At 44.2% G+C, this 19,518-nt stretch overlaps 1 protein-coding gene across 1 annotated transcript; it reads left to right on the forward strand.

Annotated features, from left to right (window-relative positions):
• Positions 1-441: 441 nt before the first annotated feature.
• Positions 442-19,518, forward strand: LOC147623041 (uncharacterized). Its single transcript, XM_086821071.1, has 5 exons — positions 442-971; positions 10,371-10,482; positions 10,561-10,735; positions 10,814-11,022; positions 18,993-19,518. Exons 1-5 carry the CDS (start codon positions 619-621, stop codon positions 19,110-19,112), a joined length of 969 nt encoding a protein of 322 aa, XP_086677197.1. The 5' UTR covers positions 442-618; the 3' UTR covers positions 19,113-19,518.

Genomic DNA, 19,518 nt, shown 5'->3' on the forward strand with positions numbered 1-19,518 from the left:
ACAATTTAGCAAATAGATTTTTTGTAAGTCAGAAGGATATTATAGTATCTTCGCATGGCATTTAAGACTGACGACATTTTTGATAGAAATAGACAAGCCATCACTTCCAGCTTCACTACCATATATGGTACAAAATGCTATTCAATTGCATCGCAGGACAATAAATAATTTAGACCTTTAGATCTAAAATGTTGTGAAAAAATCAAGATTAAAGGGTACATATGGTGTTGACTAAACCTTATGGTGTTGACTAAACCCTTCCATCTACCTAGGACAGTGTTGTACCACACATCATAGTGATGTTAGGCCACGTGTACATGGTATTAAATTAGAATATTGTAAAGGGGAGACATGGACATGTAGATAATGTGAATTAGGAAAGCAAGAACATTTTGCAAAAAACAAGGGGAAAAATCGTTATTTATACTAATAATTATTTATTGACCACGGTTATAGGCTAAAGCTTGCAAACCGCGAAGCCCTAATTTTCTAGTGCAGGAACCCTGTTTTTTCTATGCAGAAACCCATGGGCCTTGTCCGAAATCCTAGCTTTTCTGCACTAACGCCTTGCTGAAAGCTTCGTTTTTCGGTGCTGGCTTGAAATCCTGGAAGAAGAAGATGGCGGTGTCTGACAAGGAGATTGTGAAGAGGATTGTGGAGGTTTTGGAGAAGGCTGATCTGACCACCACCACCACTTCTGCCATAAGGAGGCAGTTGGAGGAGGACCTGGGGACTGATCTGACAGATAAAAAGGCCTTCATCAGGGAGCAGGTGGACCTTTACCTGCAATCGCAGCAGCAGCAGCAGCAACAACAACACAAGGAAGGAAAAGAACCAGAAGCACAAACTGGAGTAGATGGAGGAGATTGTGCTGCAGAAGAAGAATCAGATGATGAAGAAGACGATGGTGAGCTCCCAGAGCCAGATTCTAGGCGCTTGCAGGCCAAAATTGACAGGGCAAAGAAAGATAGGTAGGTTTTTTCTTTTTCTTTTTGCGACCTAACATCCAGTTAAACATAATACACATAGAAGTAGAGGCTACTTTTCCTTGCATTTATAAGAGGATCCTATCCATGGGCAACCTGGGGAAAAACAGTCAGATTATACAAGTATCCATAAAACCGAATTTCAGTCAGGAGTTCTTCCTTTTTTTTTGATTTCTGCAAGGTTTACAGTCCAACTTTGCAACCCCAGTTGGAGGGGGGGGTGTCTCTAGGAGGTTCAACATCGGAGACCCATTACGCCCATTACCCATTACCCATCACCATGCGCAGCGCCGCTTGCCAAGGCAATTAGCATATGATTTTAGCCCTCCCTTCTTCCCGGACATGATCCAAGGCATCAGAACCAGCTTCCCAAAATTGTATCCTCTCCAAAATACCTCTGAGAGGGAATGTAGCATGAGCTTCAACCTTCTGTATTTCAACAAGGAAATCCATGCTACGTAAAGCTCCAAGGAATCTGGGCTAATACCCATACCAAACATAATTTAATTGTTACCGGCAATCATATGCTTAGTAGGCAATTTTGACCATAGGGATCTCTCTCCCTATCAAATGATCCCTTGGAGACATATGCATACAAGTTTACAACATCTCTACCAAGGTCTATTTCAGTCTCTTGTTTGCCGGATAGACCGCAAGCATTATCAACAAGAACTCATACTTAATCAAACGTAGAACTACTTGAAGTGTCCAACAACTTCAAGTTTCCATCACTCACTATGCCAAAGGTAAAATTGTGCTAAAATAGCATTATATGCTCTACTGGGTTTCGGTAATCTAAAATAACGTCACGAGTCAACAATTCCTTGGACATAAGCTTAAGGCTATTACATGTGCCTCAATGAATGTCAATAAAATATTAGTTTTACTTGAGTACAAATTTGTGGACCCGTTGATGTCCCCACTATAGGAACGCAATGGATATGTGTTCCAAAACAGCATCCACCACACAAATTGTATCATCTTGGAAGTCAAAATCTATCCGAACAAAAGATTGATCCCAATATCAATATTACAATTCAGCGAGTCCAGATCATATATGTGTGCACGTTGAGACCTAATGCTGAATCCCCACGTGGACATATCTTTACAGCAGTGCAGGACTTTTTGTGTGGTAATTGGCCCCTTGTGAGCCCTAGTCTGGGACGAATCAGCTAGGGTTCCACTCTAAGCTTACAGGGTCAGGTGTACAAGTCCTGTACATGGTCTTGGTCAACTGTGCATGTCCTGCACATGGAGCAGTGCCAGTCCATATTGCGAGTCAACCCTCTGGAATGATGTAGAGGTGTATCGGGCTCTACCTAGGACACTAGTCATAGGTTTAGAAGTCTTGTAGCATACATATCCTCGTATGTGGGCAGGTAGGCAAAGGGACAGCCCTATGGGCCACCCCAAAGCCTTAAGGGCCTTTCCTACACCCTTAGCTGCGACTTTTCTCAAAGGCAATGCATTGCAGTGGTGGTCTACTCTTCTTTTGCAGGGCATAGCACCATCTACTTGGGTATAATTTAAATAGGTGTTCTCTTCCGTATGCATCTACTTTTGAGGTGGATGTAATGACAACATGGCACAAGTTGGATGCATCAAAGTGTGAAAATCTTGAGGATTATAACAAGAATTTTTGGGAAGCTTTACTCCCAGTTACTTCTTACCATGCAGTGCCTTTGTCTGAGCAGGTGGAGAAGTATTGTTGTAGGCTGCCCAAGGAAGTGCGTGACTATTGCATCAAGACTCTAGTAACAAACATGTCACAGATGATAGAGAATGCTATGATAGCTAATGCGTTACTCACTGGAGTCTCATCTGGATTTAAAGGCAGTAAGAACTCGAGCAAGAAATCTGAAAAGTCTGGGCATGCTTCGCGTGACGCAAAAGGGTCTACAGAGACGCGGTATAAGAAGTTGCCAATGCCCAAGAGAACTCCTGAGAAGAGACAGGCTTTGAGGGATGCTCGGAAATGTTTCTACTGGTGGACAGAAGAGGGACATATGTCTTTTAATTATCCCAAGAGAAAGTCCCAAAAGGACTCTGACAATAAAGGAGAACCCAAGTCAAGGAAACCAAAACCTTCTGCAGGGTTAGTTCTTGATCTTGTTGGGGAACAGCCAGGTGGTGAAGAGACTGAGTTGTGCAGGGCATGGGGCAAAGTAAGAGATCAAAATGCCTTGATATTCTTTGCTAGTATAAGGTGAGCTACTTTGGTAAGTAAGTCCACTACTACCAGAATGGAGTCATATCCTCCTTGAACAGTGGGGAGACTTGTGACAAAATCCATACTAATGCACTCCCACTTCATTTGGGGAATATCTAAGGGTTGAAGTTTTCCAGGCATCTTGACTCTTTCAGCTTTGATCCTTTGGCATGAGAGACATTCTTTCAAGTACCGAAGCACATCATTTTTCAAGCCTGCCCAATGAAAGCTCCTTCTTACAGCATTTAATGTTTTTATATAGCCTGGGTGTCCTGCAGCAGCAGTAGGGCTATCATGAGCTTCATGGAGGATTAGTTTCTTTAAAGCAGGATCCTTAGGGATACATAGCTAACATGGCTTGTCTTGGGTATGCAGAACCCGTCACTCCTATTATTGGGAAGCTCTTCATTTGCAGGGTTATGTGGACAGCGAAGAGTTTTTCATCATGCCACTTGATGGATGTGATGTTTTGTTGGGTATGCCATGGTGCCACAGAGTACATGCGGTGGTGGATACATACAATAGGAAGATCACTTTGATTCATAGAGGGAAAGAACATGTTTTGGATGTAAAACTTAAAGGGGAATCTGTTCCTATTGTATGAGCTTCGGCAATTTCATCAGTAATGAAAAAGCATCTTTCCGCGTACTTGATTTATGTAAAGGATGCAAAAGATGATGAGTCTAAGTCTAATTTGTCTATGTTAGATAAGGACAGGACTGATTTCTTATGTGGATTCCAAGATTGTTTTTCCGAGTCATTGCCAGGGGAACTTCCTTCGGAGAGGCAAGAAGATCATGCCATTGATCTGATTCCTGGTAGTACTTCTCCAAATAGACCGCCGTACCGTGTTAGTGCAGCCCAACAAGAAGAAATTATGAGTCAGGTACAGGAGCTATTGAATAAAGGGTTGATACAGCCTAGCTCATCACCCTTTTGCTCACCTGTACTCTTAGTGCAAAAGAAGGATGGTTCTTGGCGCATGTGTATTGACTACAGGACGCTGAACAAGAATACCATCAAGAATCGATTCCCCATTCCGAGGATCGATGACATTTTGGACCGCTTACAGGGCTCCACAGTTTTTAGTCGGATTGACTTGAAAACTGGGTATCATCAGATACGTATTAGACCCGAGGATGTGCATAAGACAGCATTTCGAACCACGTTTGGGTTGTATGAGTTTTTGGTTATGCCCTTTGGTTTGACAAATGCACCTGCCACATTTAACAGAATGATGGACAGGATTTTCCGGCCTCATAGAGCGTTTGTGGGCACATTCTTTGATGATATGATTGTGCATTCACAAACTGAGGAAGAGCATAGAAGGCATTTGGCCATTGTGTTCGCAGAACTCCTGAACCATAGGTTGGTTATTAATGGCAAGAAGAGTGAGTTTTTCTTGCAAGAGATACATTTCTTGGGGCATATTGTGTCTAAGCATGGAGTCCGTATGGATCCATCGAAGGTGGAAGCAATTCTTAATTGGCCAGATTTGAAGACCGTGCATGATGTACGCAGCTTTTTGGGATTGTGTTCCTATTATAGGCGGCACATACGGTATTTTGCTGAAATTGCTTTGCCCCTTCATGCCTTGACAAAGAAGGCAACTCTGTTTAGATGGGCTGATCAGGAAATTACAGCCTTCAAAAAGCTTAAAGAAAAGCTTACTTCGGATCCAGTATTGGTATTATCGGACCTCCGAAAGGCTTTTGTTGTCTAGTGTGATGCATGTGGAAACAGCATTGGGGTAGTTCTCATGCAGGAAGGATAGGCTAATCAGGCGGTGCTGATTCAGGCTGTGCTGGCAGGAACAAACAGCAGGCGGCTGCTGTGCAGGTACTGATCTGTACGGTACAGGCAGTTGCAGAGACTGTACGGACAGGTACAGTGGTGATTTACTGACCTGTACGGACAGGTACAACTGGTTCCAGTTCTATTCAGACCTGAACAGTAGTGGGCGGTGCATCTCCAGTTGCAGGCTGAGTTTTCTCAGAGCTTAGTTGGTGTATCAGTCAAGTGGTTGCAAGGAGGAAAGTACAGACTGGTACGATTGGCCTCATGAGTGCAGAACCACACACTGAGATTGGTAAGCTCTGAACTTGTCCATCTTTCTTTCTTTCCATTGGCTTATGTCTGCTGCAGAGTTGTGTTATCTGGCCCCTTGTGAGAGGAGGGGTATGGCAGATTGAAAGGGTGGAAACAGAGATTGGACAGTGGATGTATGTTTGTGCTGAGTCATGGAACCATGTACATGAGATATGCCAGATGTGTGCTCAAGGCTGCCCTGCTGAATTGTCTTGGTTGATCAGAGGGAAGCACAGTGTTGCTTTTGTGGGACACAGATCTGTGTGTGAATCCTCTATGCTAAGAGGTCTTGTGGGCTGCCAGATTAGACATACAGGTGTATTCTCCTGGCTGGTTTTGTTGTACTCAGGTTTACATATTTTTGAATTTGAATAAAGAAATACCGCAAGGGGCGCCAAGCTTTGGGGCCAACAGGTGTCGTTCTCATTTCAGTTTTGGGGCATTCTAGCTCCAATGAAATTTGTTTTTATATTTGGACTACAAGTGGAAGGGTGACTGCTAGTCTACCGCACTTTGGTTTCTACCAGAGGCCGGTTTCATCAACCGGTACAACCCTCAAATCAACAGGTACATGGATGGTACGTCATTCCAGACCAACACCATGGAAGGGTAGGTATAGACGCTGGTGTGTATTCCAGGCATGGTTTAGTACATGTGGAAGGACTCCCTCCATGGAAGGATTGAGATCTTGGTGTGAGTTCCTGGCATGGTTTGCTACATGTGGAATGACTCCATGGAAAGATTGATATCCTGGTGTGAGTTCTTGGCATGGCTCAGTACATGTGGAAGGGCTTCAAGGAAGGGTAGATACCCTGGTGAGAGTTCCTGGCATGGTGATGAAGTCTCATGGAAGGGTGGACACCCTGGTGAGCATCCCTTCTACCTGAATGGGACGGTGCTCGAGACAAGTTCTGAACAAGATGAATAAGTTGGGAGATGGAATCTAGAATATTGTGCATAAAACATTTGTGTGATTTGAGATGCATGAATGACTTGTCTTAGCTACCTGGACAAGGCTTGGTATTTCTGTATGTGACTGTCCATGGGCTCTGGGGACGCCTGGAAACCTGTGGACATGTGTGTGCACACCTGTTTGGGACTGCGGCAACGGTCTTATGTGTTTTGCAGGTAGTAAGTGACCCCACCTCAATTTATAGCTTATATTTTATTATACTAAGGTTATGAGCGCATGTGTTCACATACACTTAAATTTGGGTGGTCAAATTATAAAGTGTTCACATACACTTTGGGCGGACAGTTTATAGAGTGTTCACATTAGTTGGACCAATTTTTAATGAAACTTGGCCATTACTCAAGGGTGGGCAGCTCTTCATGCAATATTAGCTCCACAAGTTGCTAATCTAGGAGGGGAGAAGCCAAAAAGCAGCTAGGTGCCTACTTTGAGCTGTTTCTAGTGTTTGGAACACTCTAGGGTTTTGATAGGCTGGACCGCATCTCTGGGGCTGGTTGACTTCTTCCAAGGCTGCTTAAAGGTTGATCGCGTGCTCCTACATGTGCTGCAGATAGGAGCGACTCCTCTCTCTCTCTCTCTCTCTCTCTCTCTCTCTCTCTCTCTCTCGATGTAGGTGACTGCTTCTGGCTCATCTCCTGGGCTGGTTGACTGCTGGACAGCAGACATCAAGGCTGATTTTTGATGCTCCAAAGGCCCTGGGCTCAAGGCAAACAACAAGGCAACCTTCTCTACACTTGGGGTGTCCAATCACCTAGGTACTCGAACAGATCGTGGAGCCTCTTGTGGTCGCGGGGGCTCTACTCCAGCTGCGGGCTCAACCTCCTGTGCTGACTGAGGTTGATCAACTGGAATGATGGTCTGGGAATCATCATCAGACTCCTCTGGATCTCCAAGAAGTGGCGGCTCCTCGACAGTGGATACTGGAACATGCTCGTCAAAGACCACATCCCGGCTGACAACAATCTCGTTCCTGTCTGGATCATACAACCTGTATCCCTTGGAAAGAGGGTTATATCCCACAAATACAAGCTTGCGGGACTTGGAGTCAAGCTTCCCCCTCTGCTTCTTCGGAATATGTACATACGCGTCACTCCCAAAGACACGGAAGTGCGAGACATCAGGTTTCCTGCCAAAGTATGCCTCAAATGGAGTCATATGGGGTACTGAAGTCGTCGGAGATCGGTTGAGGGTATGGACAGCCGTTGCCATAGCCTCTCCCCAAAGTGGACAAGGAAGATCACGATGCTCCAGCATGGTCCTCGCCATCTCCACCACAGTCTTGTTCTTGCGCTCGACAACTTCATTCTCCGAAGGCGATCCAGTATTGGCTAGTTCCCTTTTGATGCCATGATCTGCACAAAATCTGAGAAATACAGTCGAGGAGAATTCACCTCCTTTATCAGCCCTGAGAGTCTTGACCTGAAATCCAGACTCTTTCTCCACCATCACGTGCCAATCCTTGAACCGAGCGAAAGCTTGGTCCTTCTGGGAAAGAAAGTAGACCCACGTGAATCTGGTACAATCATCAAGCAGCAGCATAAAGTAAAGAGACTCTCCCAAAGATGGTGTCTACTCAGGTCCACACAAGTCAGTGTGAATCAACTCCAATGGTTTCGAAGCCCGCCTGGAAGCTTGCTTCGGAAAGGATTCCCTGTGCTACTTACCACGTATGCAAAACTGCAACGCCCTTGCCTACTACCAACATCTGGCAAGCCAACCACCATCTGGTCTCGGAAAGCTCGCCTCAATGCGTCCACATTTAAGTGGCCAAAACGAAAGTGCCACAAATCTCTGACCTGAGAACCTGTCAATGAGGAGAGTGCAGAGAGCTTGTAGATACCATTCTCCACACCGCCTTCCCAAACAACCTGGCCAGTCTCACGGTCCCTTAGAGCAACTGAATGCTCTTCAAATTCCACCCGAAAGCCAGTCTTGCATACTTCATGCACTAACAGAAGATGAAACCCAGAGCACGGACATAAAGAACACGGGAAGCATGCTTGCCCCCTTTGCCGTCAGGAATAATCTCCATCCGGCCCTCACTATGTATCGGGATAGTGGAGTTGTCACCAATAAAGATGCGACTTGACTGCCGTTTCAGATCCAGAAAGAAGTCACGGGATGGAGTCATGTGCCTGGAAGCACCACTGTCAAGAATCCATTCCCGGGTATCCTTCGCAGTGAAGCCAACTGCCTCCTCGTTCGAAGATGATGAAGCGTTGGAGTCCATCATCTCTAAGTGCACAAATGCCGGAGCCTTTGCAGCTGAGGCTGAGGAATCAACACTCTTCCCTGTCTGCTTAGGGCACTTCCTCCAATAGTGGCCTTTCTCGCCACAATCATTACAAGATCTTTCGGCCTTCAGCTTCTCTCGTTCTGAATCAGGCTTCTTCTCAGAAGACTTCTCCGGTGAAGCCTTCCCTTTGCCCTTGTTATTCCGGCCTTTCGACCGTTGGCTAGTTAAGGCCTCCGAACCTCCGCTGTGAGGAGGGTTCGTGAAACGTTCCTCCTGGTCCAAGACCATTGGCACAAGCTCCTCCCAGGTAATGGTGCTAAGCCTGCCACTCGTAATCAATGAGGAATAGAAAGCAGAATACTGAGCAGGCAAGTGGGACAACAAAGTGATGGCCATGTCTTCAGATGATATCTCTTTCCCAACTTGTAGGACTTCCTGCTGAAGGGCGTGCAGCTTGTTTATGTGTTCTCGCATCGTCGAGGACTTTGCAGGGTTCATAACCCGCATCTGCACTTCCAAGGAGATCCGTTTCATGGGTGATACCCTGTCATACAAAGAAGCCAAGTGCTCCCATATGCCTCTCGCCAGCGTCATGTGCTTTACATGATTGATCACTTGTGGTGTGCAGTTGAGGAAAATAAATGACCGGACCCTGGCATTGACACGATCCCACATGTGTGCCTGTGCCTCTCGGTCCTTCCTCGTCGACAGTAACTCCCCTTCCTCTTGGAACCCCGATGATGATGAAATCAGCAAGATCATATGACTCCAGCACGGACTCCATCATGACCTTCCAGATGCCGTAATTGGACCCGTCCAACTGACGATCCACTGGGACGTGGGGAGAGTCGGAATCTTCACGTGCTTCTCAGCCATCTCTAGTAAATCTGCCATCGTGGGGAATAAACTGAAAGGGTGGGTGGGTGGGAAAAAAAAAATCTGTAAAACCTGCAAGTGGCTGTCCAGCACCTTTAACCCGCCTTTCTCTTGCACCTTCTCTTCCCAAACAGTCCAAAACAGTCCACCAATCAGCAACCTAACGTTCCCCCTCTTGCTCAGAAAAACTCCCAAGATCTATCACGAGCCTAGGGCTCTGATACCATGTCAGAATATGCAGCGGAAATGATAACCAAACTTGGGTAGACAAGAGCAAGTAGAATGCAGAAAATAGACAGCACAAGAAACACAGAGAGATAGGTGTGTAAACTCTTCTCTATACACAAGATCCCGCAAAAGACTGAATGAGAAAGTGGTGGGGGCATGGGGCCTATTTATATGCCCCATGTGAGCAGTCGGCCAGCACTGGTGCCCTCCACGACTGCATGAGCAGTCGGCCAGCAGTAAATGAAGCCCACGACTGCATACAGCAAGTCGGCTAGCAGTAAATGAAGCCCACGACTGCATACAGCAAGTCGGCCAGCAGTATAGAGGTACACGACTGCATACAGCAAGTCGGCCAGCAGTAAAAATACTCCACGACTGCTGTTGGGCAGTCGGCCAGTCACATGTCTGCTGATGGGTCAGTCGGCCAGCCACTAGGTGCTCCTGCCAACCTCTGGCATCCCTCCACACCATTGGAAAATGGGAAAAAATACGGGGAGTGAGGAAAAATGATAAAACACCTCATAAGGGTGGGCACACTTACAACAAAGGCCCTAGTGTATAAAAGTAGACAGGAGATGACTTCTAACACTGGATACCCAAAGCTTGGACCTCCAATAACTATTTGGGCACCTTAGGAAATGTCTAGGTTGGTGATACTCCCTCGCCCTTCCCCCCTTTTCAAAAATAGGCAGACCTTTTTACGAAGTTCTTTTAAAAAGTATGATCTAAAAGTTTTAAGAGACGCATATTAAAAATCTTTCTTATTGGTTGCAGCTTACAAAAGGAGAAAAAGAAAAGAGGGACTGGAGGTGGGTTGATTAAGCCATGTGGACTTTCTCCAGAGCTTCAGGCTATTATAGGAGAGAAAGAATTGTCAAGAACTCAGGTAAATAATGAAAACTATGGTTTGAGATATACTTGTGGTATGGCTAATGGGGAGGTGGTTTGTGTAATGTTGAAGCAGGTTGTCAAGTCACTTTGGGTTTACATTCGAGAAAAGAATCTACAAGACCCAGCAAACAGGCGTAAGATCGTTTGTGATGATGCTTTACGGGCTTTGCTTGGATGCGAGTCAACTGACATGTTCAAGATGAATAAGTTGCTATCTAAACATATTTGGTCACTTGACAGTCCTGCAGGTAACGCATGGTAGTTTCTTTTGCTTGCTTTTTGTGTTAAAGTGTGTAAGGTGACATAGTGATACATTGTGTAATCAGATGGAGAAGAGCCAAAGCCAAAGAGGCCCAAGCCGGATAAGAATGAGGCTCCTGAGAAGGAAGGAGGGAAGGCACGAGTGACTGGGTTCACGGCTCCTTATCCTCTTTCAGAGGCGCTCATAAATTTTCTTGGTACAGGGGAAAGCGAGCTTCCAAGAGCAGAAGTGGTCAAGCGCATTTGGGGGTACATAAAAGGAAAGCAATTGCAGGTTTGGTAACCAGCCCTAAATCAATATTGTGAGGCACTACGACGCTTGCTTATTGTGTTTTTACAAGCATACCTTTTCTGTCCAAAGAGCCTATAATAGCTTTGGGTAACCACTTTAACCCTTGAAGGTCTATTATATTCTTAGATCTCGAAAAGTGGGCTACGGGTTTTTGCTTGCTTTTGTGTGTTTTTTAACCCGAGTAATAAATTGAACATAGCGTGCTCACTAGTGAGGGACCCCAAAGCATTGTGTAAAAGCAATGTCATAGAACCCAAGGGTAACATGTCTTGTATATTCATGATTCTTTCAAGGATGGATGCGTGTCTAGGGAATCTAGAGGGCTAGGCCAATATTTGAGGTGGCCAATGTGAAGAGGGAAGGCCTAGCGGACACTCAAGGTATTAATTAGGGTGCTAAGACGAAAAGCCCAAAAGGGTGTTTTAGCCTTTGAAAGTAATTGCCACATGGTAAGCACTGCGGCAAGGTAATCTAGCATGTGATTAAAATCCTCAAAGAGGAAATACTAATGGAGCTTGAGGAGGATACATGAAGGCTAGAGCAAGTGAGTGATGGGAGGTGAATTTTCGATGCATGTTGCAAGGGCTTGCGAAGTTACAATTGTTATAACATCTAGTGTTCCATGTAATCACTTAAGAAGAAAGTTGGGTGATGAGGATAACTTGGTAGATGGTGAGGTGCTTGTTGAAATCTCAGAACCATGTAAGGGCTTGCAAAGTTACAATTGTTATAACATCTAGTGTTCCATGTAATCACTTAAGAAGAAAGTTGGGTGATGAGGATAACTTGGTAGATGGTGAGGTGCTTGTTGAAATCTCAGAGCCACCTAGTCTTCTACATGAACCAGACAAGATTCTAAATGCAAGGACATGATGTACTTGATGTATGGAGTACTTACAACATGTGGTGAAATGGAAGGATAGGCCAGAGGAAAGATATTTTTGGGAGAAGGCGAGCAAAGATTTCTTGATATCATTTGAGGATGTAAACATTTTAGGGGGGAGAAATTGTTCAATGTCATGTATTTAGAAGGTTTGGCGGATCCATTCTAGAGGACTAGGCCAGTTTTTGAGGTTGCCAACTCGAAGAGGGAAGGCATAAGGTGAGAGGCATAAAAGGGGGTTTTAGCCTTTCAAAGTAGTTGGTCAGGCAGCACATAGCTTGCTCTTGTCAAGGGAGGATTTCATCTTGCATGTGCTCAAAGAGGAAATATTATGTGCCGCTTGACGAGGATTTGTGAAGGCTAGAGCAAGTCAAGGCTGGGAGCCGCATGAAGCCTCTTGCGAACTGTGCATGTTATTGAAGGGACAAGGAAATAATATTGTTTGAGTTTTGTGGTTTACGGATGTCCATACCAATGAAGATACAATTGTTGTACCTAAGGATACATTCCTAGTATGATGTTGGATGTGTACGTGTAGACCTTAGGAGGTTGGAGTAGGACCAATTTCAATTGATTCAGATCAAGATTCAAGAAGAACATTGAGGATAATTACCCTAGGCTAGCCATTTAAGTGCAAATTCAATTGATGCAAAAATGCAAACTATTCTTGAAGTTTTAATTGCGAATTCAATTGATGCAAAAATGTGTGGCTCGTATTAGGGGTCCCAACGTTATTTTCACATATGCCAAGTCACCTTCCTGTTGTCAATGACATTCCCACGTTTGCATCAAAACTTGCCAGCCAATGGATCAAACAGTGCTCCCAATGGATTTTAACACCATTCACATGCAAGGTTGGATTTTTTCTCTCAAATCCAAGAAAATAAATGGTCCACTGAATCTTGGAATGCATTTAACACTAGTCTTCACAATCTTTCTACATACATCCATATGATTCTTATATGTAATCCTTCTTGAAAATGTTATATCAAAAGTACGTTACATGTCCTTACAAAGAGTTATAAAATATATCCTATTATATGACGTGGTGCAATGATGTGTGTTGGGTTCTGTTTGCATTTTCATTATTTGCCATTGTCAGAACATTTGGAGAGTTGTGTTATGTACCTAACGCTTGAAGGGATTAAGCTGTTAGGGTTAGGGTTTAGAAGGCACTTCAGCAAGAGGCGTGAGAGTCAGAGAGAGGAACACGACTGCTCATCTATTCATTGTGATATAATGAAGTACAATAGCCACATAAAAGATGTGACCTAAAAGGTGTGTTCACATGGTCCGGCCATAAAGTGTGCCAGGTGGACCAAATCACTTATAAATCATTATAAGTGAAACTAAGCTAAAACTGGGGGAAAAAACCTCCACTAACTGAAGTAAAAAGTGCCCCAGTAACCTACTGATGATCACTAGCACTCCCCTGGGTGCATACACAGCATAAAACCCAACAAACCCCCCTAGAGTGATATGTGATCACTGTACATCATGCACCAAAAGGAAACAAATTCAAAGCAGTGCGGAATGCTTTGAATTTCGGACGTGGTAATGCCTTGGTGAAGATGTCTGCCACATTCTGATCTGTAGGACAGTAGATTAGACTGATATCACCTGCCTGGAGTCTCTCTCGAACAAAATGATAGTGAATCTCAATGTGTTTCGTGCGAGCATGAAACATAGGATTCCTGGCCACGGCAATGGCACTCTGACTATCAGTATAGATAGGTGTAGGCTCCTCCACTGAAATATCCATATCAGTCATGAGACGACGCAGCCAGACACACTCAACGGTAGTAGTGTAGGCTGCTCTGTACTCTGTCTCACAAGACGAAGTGGCTACTGTGGTCTGTTTCTTGCTTAGCCAAGAAATACATGAAGAGCCAAGAAAGAAACAATTTCCACTAGTGGAATGTCTGGTATCAAAATCACCAGCCCAATTTGAATCGCTGTAAGCATATAACTGCATGTCACTCCCCTCGGGATAAAGCAATCCAAGAGACAAGGTACCCTGCAAATACCGAAATACACGCTTCACAGCTTGCCAATGTGACAATCGCGGGCTGTGCATGAATCTGCTCAACTGAGATACGGCATACTGAATATCTGGCCGTGTAGTACTCAAGTAAATAAGGCATCCAACAGCCTGAGCATATGTAGTGGCATCAAATAAAATACTGTCATCCTGTAGTGACAGTTTCATCCCAGGCTCCATAGGAGTGCTAATAGGCTTGCAATCCTGAAATTTAAACTTCTCCAGAAGTTTAGCAACATACCGAGATTGCAACAACCCAATGCCTCTGTTATCCTGCACAAACTGTATGCCCAAATAGTAGTGTACGAGCCCCAAATCAGACATGTCAAATGTCTGTTGCAGTATCTCTTTAAAAGCTGCAATTTTGTCATCATTTGATCCCATGAGCAAAAGATCATCTACATAAAGACTGATGACCAGCAGATCTTTCTCTTCTTTCTTTACATACAAAGTGGCTTCTGATGGACTGTTCACAAAACCTTGAGTGAGCAGGAAAGCATCTATCTTTGCATACCAAGCTCGTGGAGCTTGTTTCAAACCATACAAGGCATTTTTCAGCCTGCATACTTTCCCTTCATGACCATGTTCTGCAAAACCTATGGGCTGATGTACATAAACTTCCTCCTCGAGGTCCCCATGTAGGAAAGCAGTCTTGATGTCCAACTGATGAACAACCCAACCACGATGTGCAGCCAATGCAATGACACTCCTAACTGTCGACATACGGGATGTAGGAGCAAATGTTTCCTCATAATCAATGCCCTTCTTCTGTGCATAGCCCTTTGCAACTAGACGGGCTTTGTACCTGTCAATGGATCCATCTGCATGTCTTTTCAACTTATAGACCCACTTAGTACCAATGGCTTTCTTGCCTTTGGGCAGATCAACCAAATCCCATGTTTGATTCTTTTAATCGAATCAAATTCATCTTGCATGGCTTTGTTCCAATGCACATTGTCTCGTGCATCCACAAATGAATCAGGCTCATCATCATCCTGTAAACTAGCTGCCATAACCATATTTAAATCCATGATGTGTGCATGCTCATTGGTCCGTGTCTCCCTACGAGTACGGCCAGCAAGAGGACCCTCTAGATGGCTGTCGTGTAATGTACTCAAATACCATCTAGGTATGTGTCTGACCTGTGGAGCCTGTTGCCCCATATTTGGCTCAACTTCTGGCTCAATTGCCTGCTGAATTTCTGCACCATCTTCATGATTAGCTGGCTGTCCTGCACCCTCATGGGTTGGATCACCAACTGTGGAATGAAACTCCATAGGTAGTAGACCAAACACATCATTTTCAGCCTGATTTACATCATAACCAGCCATGGATATTTCTGATTTTTCATCAAAAATCACATCCCGACTAGTGAATATCTTCTTGGACAGTGGGTCATATAACCGGTAGCCCTTGCTCTCACGGCTATACCCAACAAAAATACATTTTGTGGCTTTATCATCCAACTTCCTCCTCAACTCTTTGGGTATGTGTGCATATGCAAGCCTCAAGGCACCCAAAAGTACGAAAATGTGATACCGAAGGCTTGCGGCCATGCCAAGCCTCAAAAGGAGTAATGGAAACCAATGCCTTTGTGGGACATCGATTCAAAATATGACAAGCACACATAACAGCTTCCACCCAAAAGATATGTGGTAGCTTCTTTGCCTTTAATATACATCTCGCCATCTCCATGAGTGACCGATTCTTCCTTTCTGCAACCCCATTTTGCTGTGGAGTATAAGGAGTAGTATACTGATGCTTGATACCTCTACTCTCAAGAAAGGAATTCAACATGTGTGACACATATTCCCCCCCTCGGTCAGAACAGAGAGTCTTAACCTTGCATCCTGACTCTGTTTCAGCAAGTGCTACAAAGGCCAAAAATGCATCATATACCTGTGATTTCTGTGTCAACGGATAGACCCAGCATATACGAGAGAAGTCATCAATAAATGTAGCAAAGTAGAAGCAACCTCCTAATGACTTCGTCTGCATGGGACCACAAAGATCACTGTGTATAAGCTGCAACTTTGCAGTTGCTCGTAGAGCCTGATCAAGTGGAAAGGAAAACCGATGCATTTTTTCCAAAATACATCCTTCACATATGTGATCTGGAGGCTTCTCCATAAGAGGTAGGTCTGTCAAAATGTTATGTCGCTGCATAAGCATAAGACTACCAAAATTTACATGCCCCATGCGAGCATGCCATAACTCCGCATCAACCATAGCTGGAGTAAGAGTGAATGCATTATAAGCGGACTGATCCACTGGCTGAAATGCATCCAACTGATAAAGTCCATGACATAATGTACCAGTAAGCATCAAGGTCAAGGCATTAGCTTTGTCTCTGACCATTTGTCATCATCAAAGTTGACTTGCATACCACACTGTGCTAAAGAAGAAATGGACAACAGATTCTTCTTTATCCCTGGTACATATGAGGCATCTGTAAGGCGAAGAATAGAGCCATCAATAGCTGTGAGCTGAATCTCCCCAATGCCACGATGGATATGAAACATTATTGGCACACTGAACAGTTTTGCCAACAGGGCAGGGCCTACATTACAAAACAAATCCCTGCGAGATGTGATATGCTTTGAAGCACCACTATCAAAATACCAAGTACATGCATGTTCAGTCACACTGAGTGCCTGTGAAGACCAAGAGGCATCATAACTGCATGTGTAGAAGCAGTAATCCCTGTCTTCAACAAAAGAAGCAGTCTCTGGAGGAGTTTTAGAGGAATCATTTACAAACATCCCAGATTCCTTTGCCTTCTCTTTGGCAATCCTCTTCCTACACTCTGTGATGTAGTGACCTGGCTTCTTACAGTAATGACATTTGCCCTTCTTCTTGGGCTGTCCATCACCTTTCTTGGTATCCTGAGATGAACCACCATCATCTGAATTCTGATTTGAACTCTTTGGCTGAACCTTGCCTTTCCCTTTTTGACCTGTCGTAAATGCTTGTTCAGCACTTGTGTAACGTGTTCATGTTCATGTTCTTCCTGATTTGCTCTTCTTGTAACAAGAGAGCAACAAGTTCCTGATACTTTAGGGGCTCAACAGCATTCCTCATGCTGAGGTTCAAAGAGGTATGAAAAGCCAAGTAGGATCTTGGCAAAGAGTTTAAGATGGTGGATACAAGCTGTGTTTCAGGAATAATCTCATCTACATTGATGAGTTGCTCTCTCAAATCCTGCAGCTTGTTCAAGTGGCTAGACATATCATCTCCATACAACTACTCCAAAGTCACCCATGCATTCCGTGAAGAGCCAGCTGAACGAATATGAGGTATAATAGACCTCTGTACTGACAATGCAATAAGTGATAAGGCCTGTGCATCTTTGGCATCCCATGTCTTCTGAGCATTTGTTCTTTGAACAGGCAGTGGCTGACCTGGTGCCTGTGCCTGTTGTCCTCTTCCACGAGCACCCCCTTGGGGAGGAGTCTCTACTGGGGAAAAAACCTCCACTAACTGAAGTAAAAAGTGCCCCAGTAACCTACTGATGATCACTAGCACTCCCCTGGGTGCATACACAGCATAAAATCCAACAACGCTAATCCTTGGGATTAGGTCCTAATCTGGACAGGTTTGAGGAGCCTTGAGATTAGGGGGAAGGCCACAGGTGGGGAGCTCCATAGTTTTCGACCAGAATTCAGGAGTCATACCACCTGTGAAGGTGGCTGGTAGTCAGTACTTGATTCAGAACGGGTTATTGGTCCGGGATGATAGAGTCTGTGTATCGGGTTGTACTGAGATTAGGAAACATATCCTTTACAAATGTCATGACTCTTCTACAGTAGGTCATCTGGGTGTACATCAGACTTATGATTTAGTAAAATGTCCATTGCCATTTTAATTACGTTGGGGTGCTTTGACAAATATGGAGTAGCCTTAAGAAACTGCCCGAACAGTATCAATCCATGCATCAGTCCATGGCTTGGTATTGCATCATATTTCAGCTTGTGAAACAGGATTATAGAAGGTTTTCTTGGTTTATTGGCAGTTGAGCTTAGTAAGCAGATCTAGCAAGATTATTTGTGAAATTGTAAGCTTTGTTCAGTTTCAAGATTAGGCTGAGAGAATGAAGTCTTCCATTATCATTCCTTTTTCTTTTTTCGTGTCTTTCTTTCTATGTGCATTCTGGGTTTTGTGCTTCAAAGTAGTTTAAAGAACCATGCTTTTGTTAGTAGTTTAAAGAACCATGCTTTTGTTAGTGCGTCTTGACACTAGGTGGCTTGGGGTTCTGAGTTGTCAAGGAGCTGCCACCTCTATGACGGTCCTAGCACTTTTGAGTTGTACAGGTCCAAGGAGCTTCCACTGCAATGGCCTATTATCTTGATGACACATTGACTTTGCCTTTGACAAGTTACTTGGGGTTTTGTCATGTCTTCCTTTCTCTGTGCATTCTGGGTTTTGTGCTCCAAAGTAGTTTCAAAGAACCATGCTTTTGTTAGTGTGTCTTGACACTAGGTGGCTTGGGGCTCTGAGTTGTCAAGGAGCTGACACGTCTATGACGGTCCTAGCACTTTTGAGTTGTACAGGTCCAAGGAGCTTCCACTGCAATGGCCTATTATCTTGATGACACATTGACTTTACCTTTGACAAGCTACTTGGGGCTCAAACTTTGTATATCTCAGTCTGATGATGTAACATGCTCACCAGGCATTGCTTATGTAGCACTTTGACTAGACACGATGACATTACATTCTGGCTAGGCGACATGTCGCATGATGCTTGAGCATGATGTAGCATGCTGATTTTCATTTTAGCTGGGATTCTCATCTCTATTAAGATTAATGCCATGATGTGTTGAGAATGCCCGAGTTCAAGGCTTCATTATTGTCCAGACTTTCCAACTTTTGATCATTTTCAGTGCATTCTCTGAGCATTTACACATTACTAGCTTTTGGTTGTGTTCTTTCGTTTTTTGTTTTTTTTTCCAATGGCTTACTACACACAAAGAGGTAGTCTGTCTGGTATGCGAGTTCTAATGTGACGTGGGTGGCCACATGTTGACAGGACCCTGCTGACAAGAGGCGGATTGTATGTGACAGCAAGCTCCAAGAGTTGTTTGGATGTGAAACTTTCAATGGGTTTGGTATGGCCAAGCATTTGTCTCCTCATTTTATCAAGGGTTGACACCTATACTTGGGTCGTTATCTCTGAACCCTCAGTGAGGTCATGTAGATAGTTATGTTTGCAAGTCCTTTTTTGCTTTTGTAAAAGGAGACTTTATTATAATCAAAGCATAAATGTGGTACAACTAATGTCCATGGTCATGGGCAGAGATACCGATATATATCGATTTCAACCATTTTATTCCTAACCATGACCTCTATATGCTAGGTACTAAAAAGCAGCCAAGAATTCTAAGAGTAGAAAAGAAACCAAGAATTCTAAAAGGGTGTAGAGGACGTCGGCTTGGTTAACCCATGAAGAGACTCATGTGTGGCCAACCTTCAACTTGGTACACGTTCTCGAAAATGTAATCAACAGCTGCTAACTTTTGTCCCCCAGTCAATCATATTGACAACATGTTACAGCA

The sequence above is a fragment of the Cibotium barometz genome, chromosome 27, assembly GCF_041138505.1.
Source record: "Cibotium barometz isolate CiBa-2024 chromosome 27, ASM4113850v1, whole genome shotgun sequence".
Classification (NCBI taxonomy): Eukaryota; Viridiplantae; Streptophyta; class Polypodiopsida; order Cyatheales; family Cibotiaceae; genus Cibotium; species Cibotium barometz.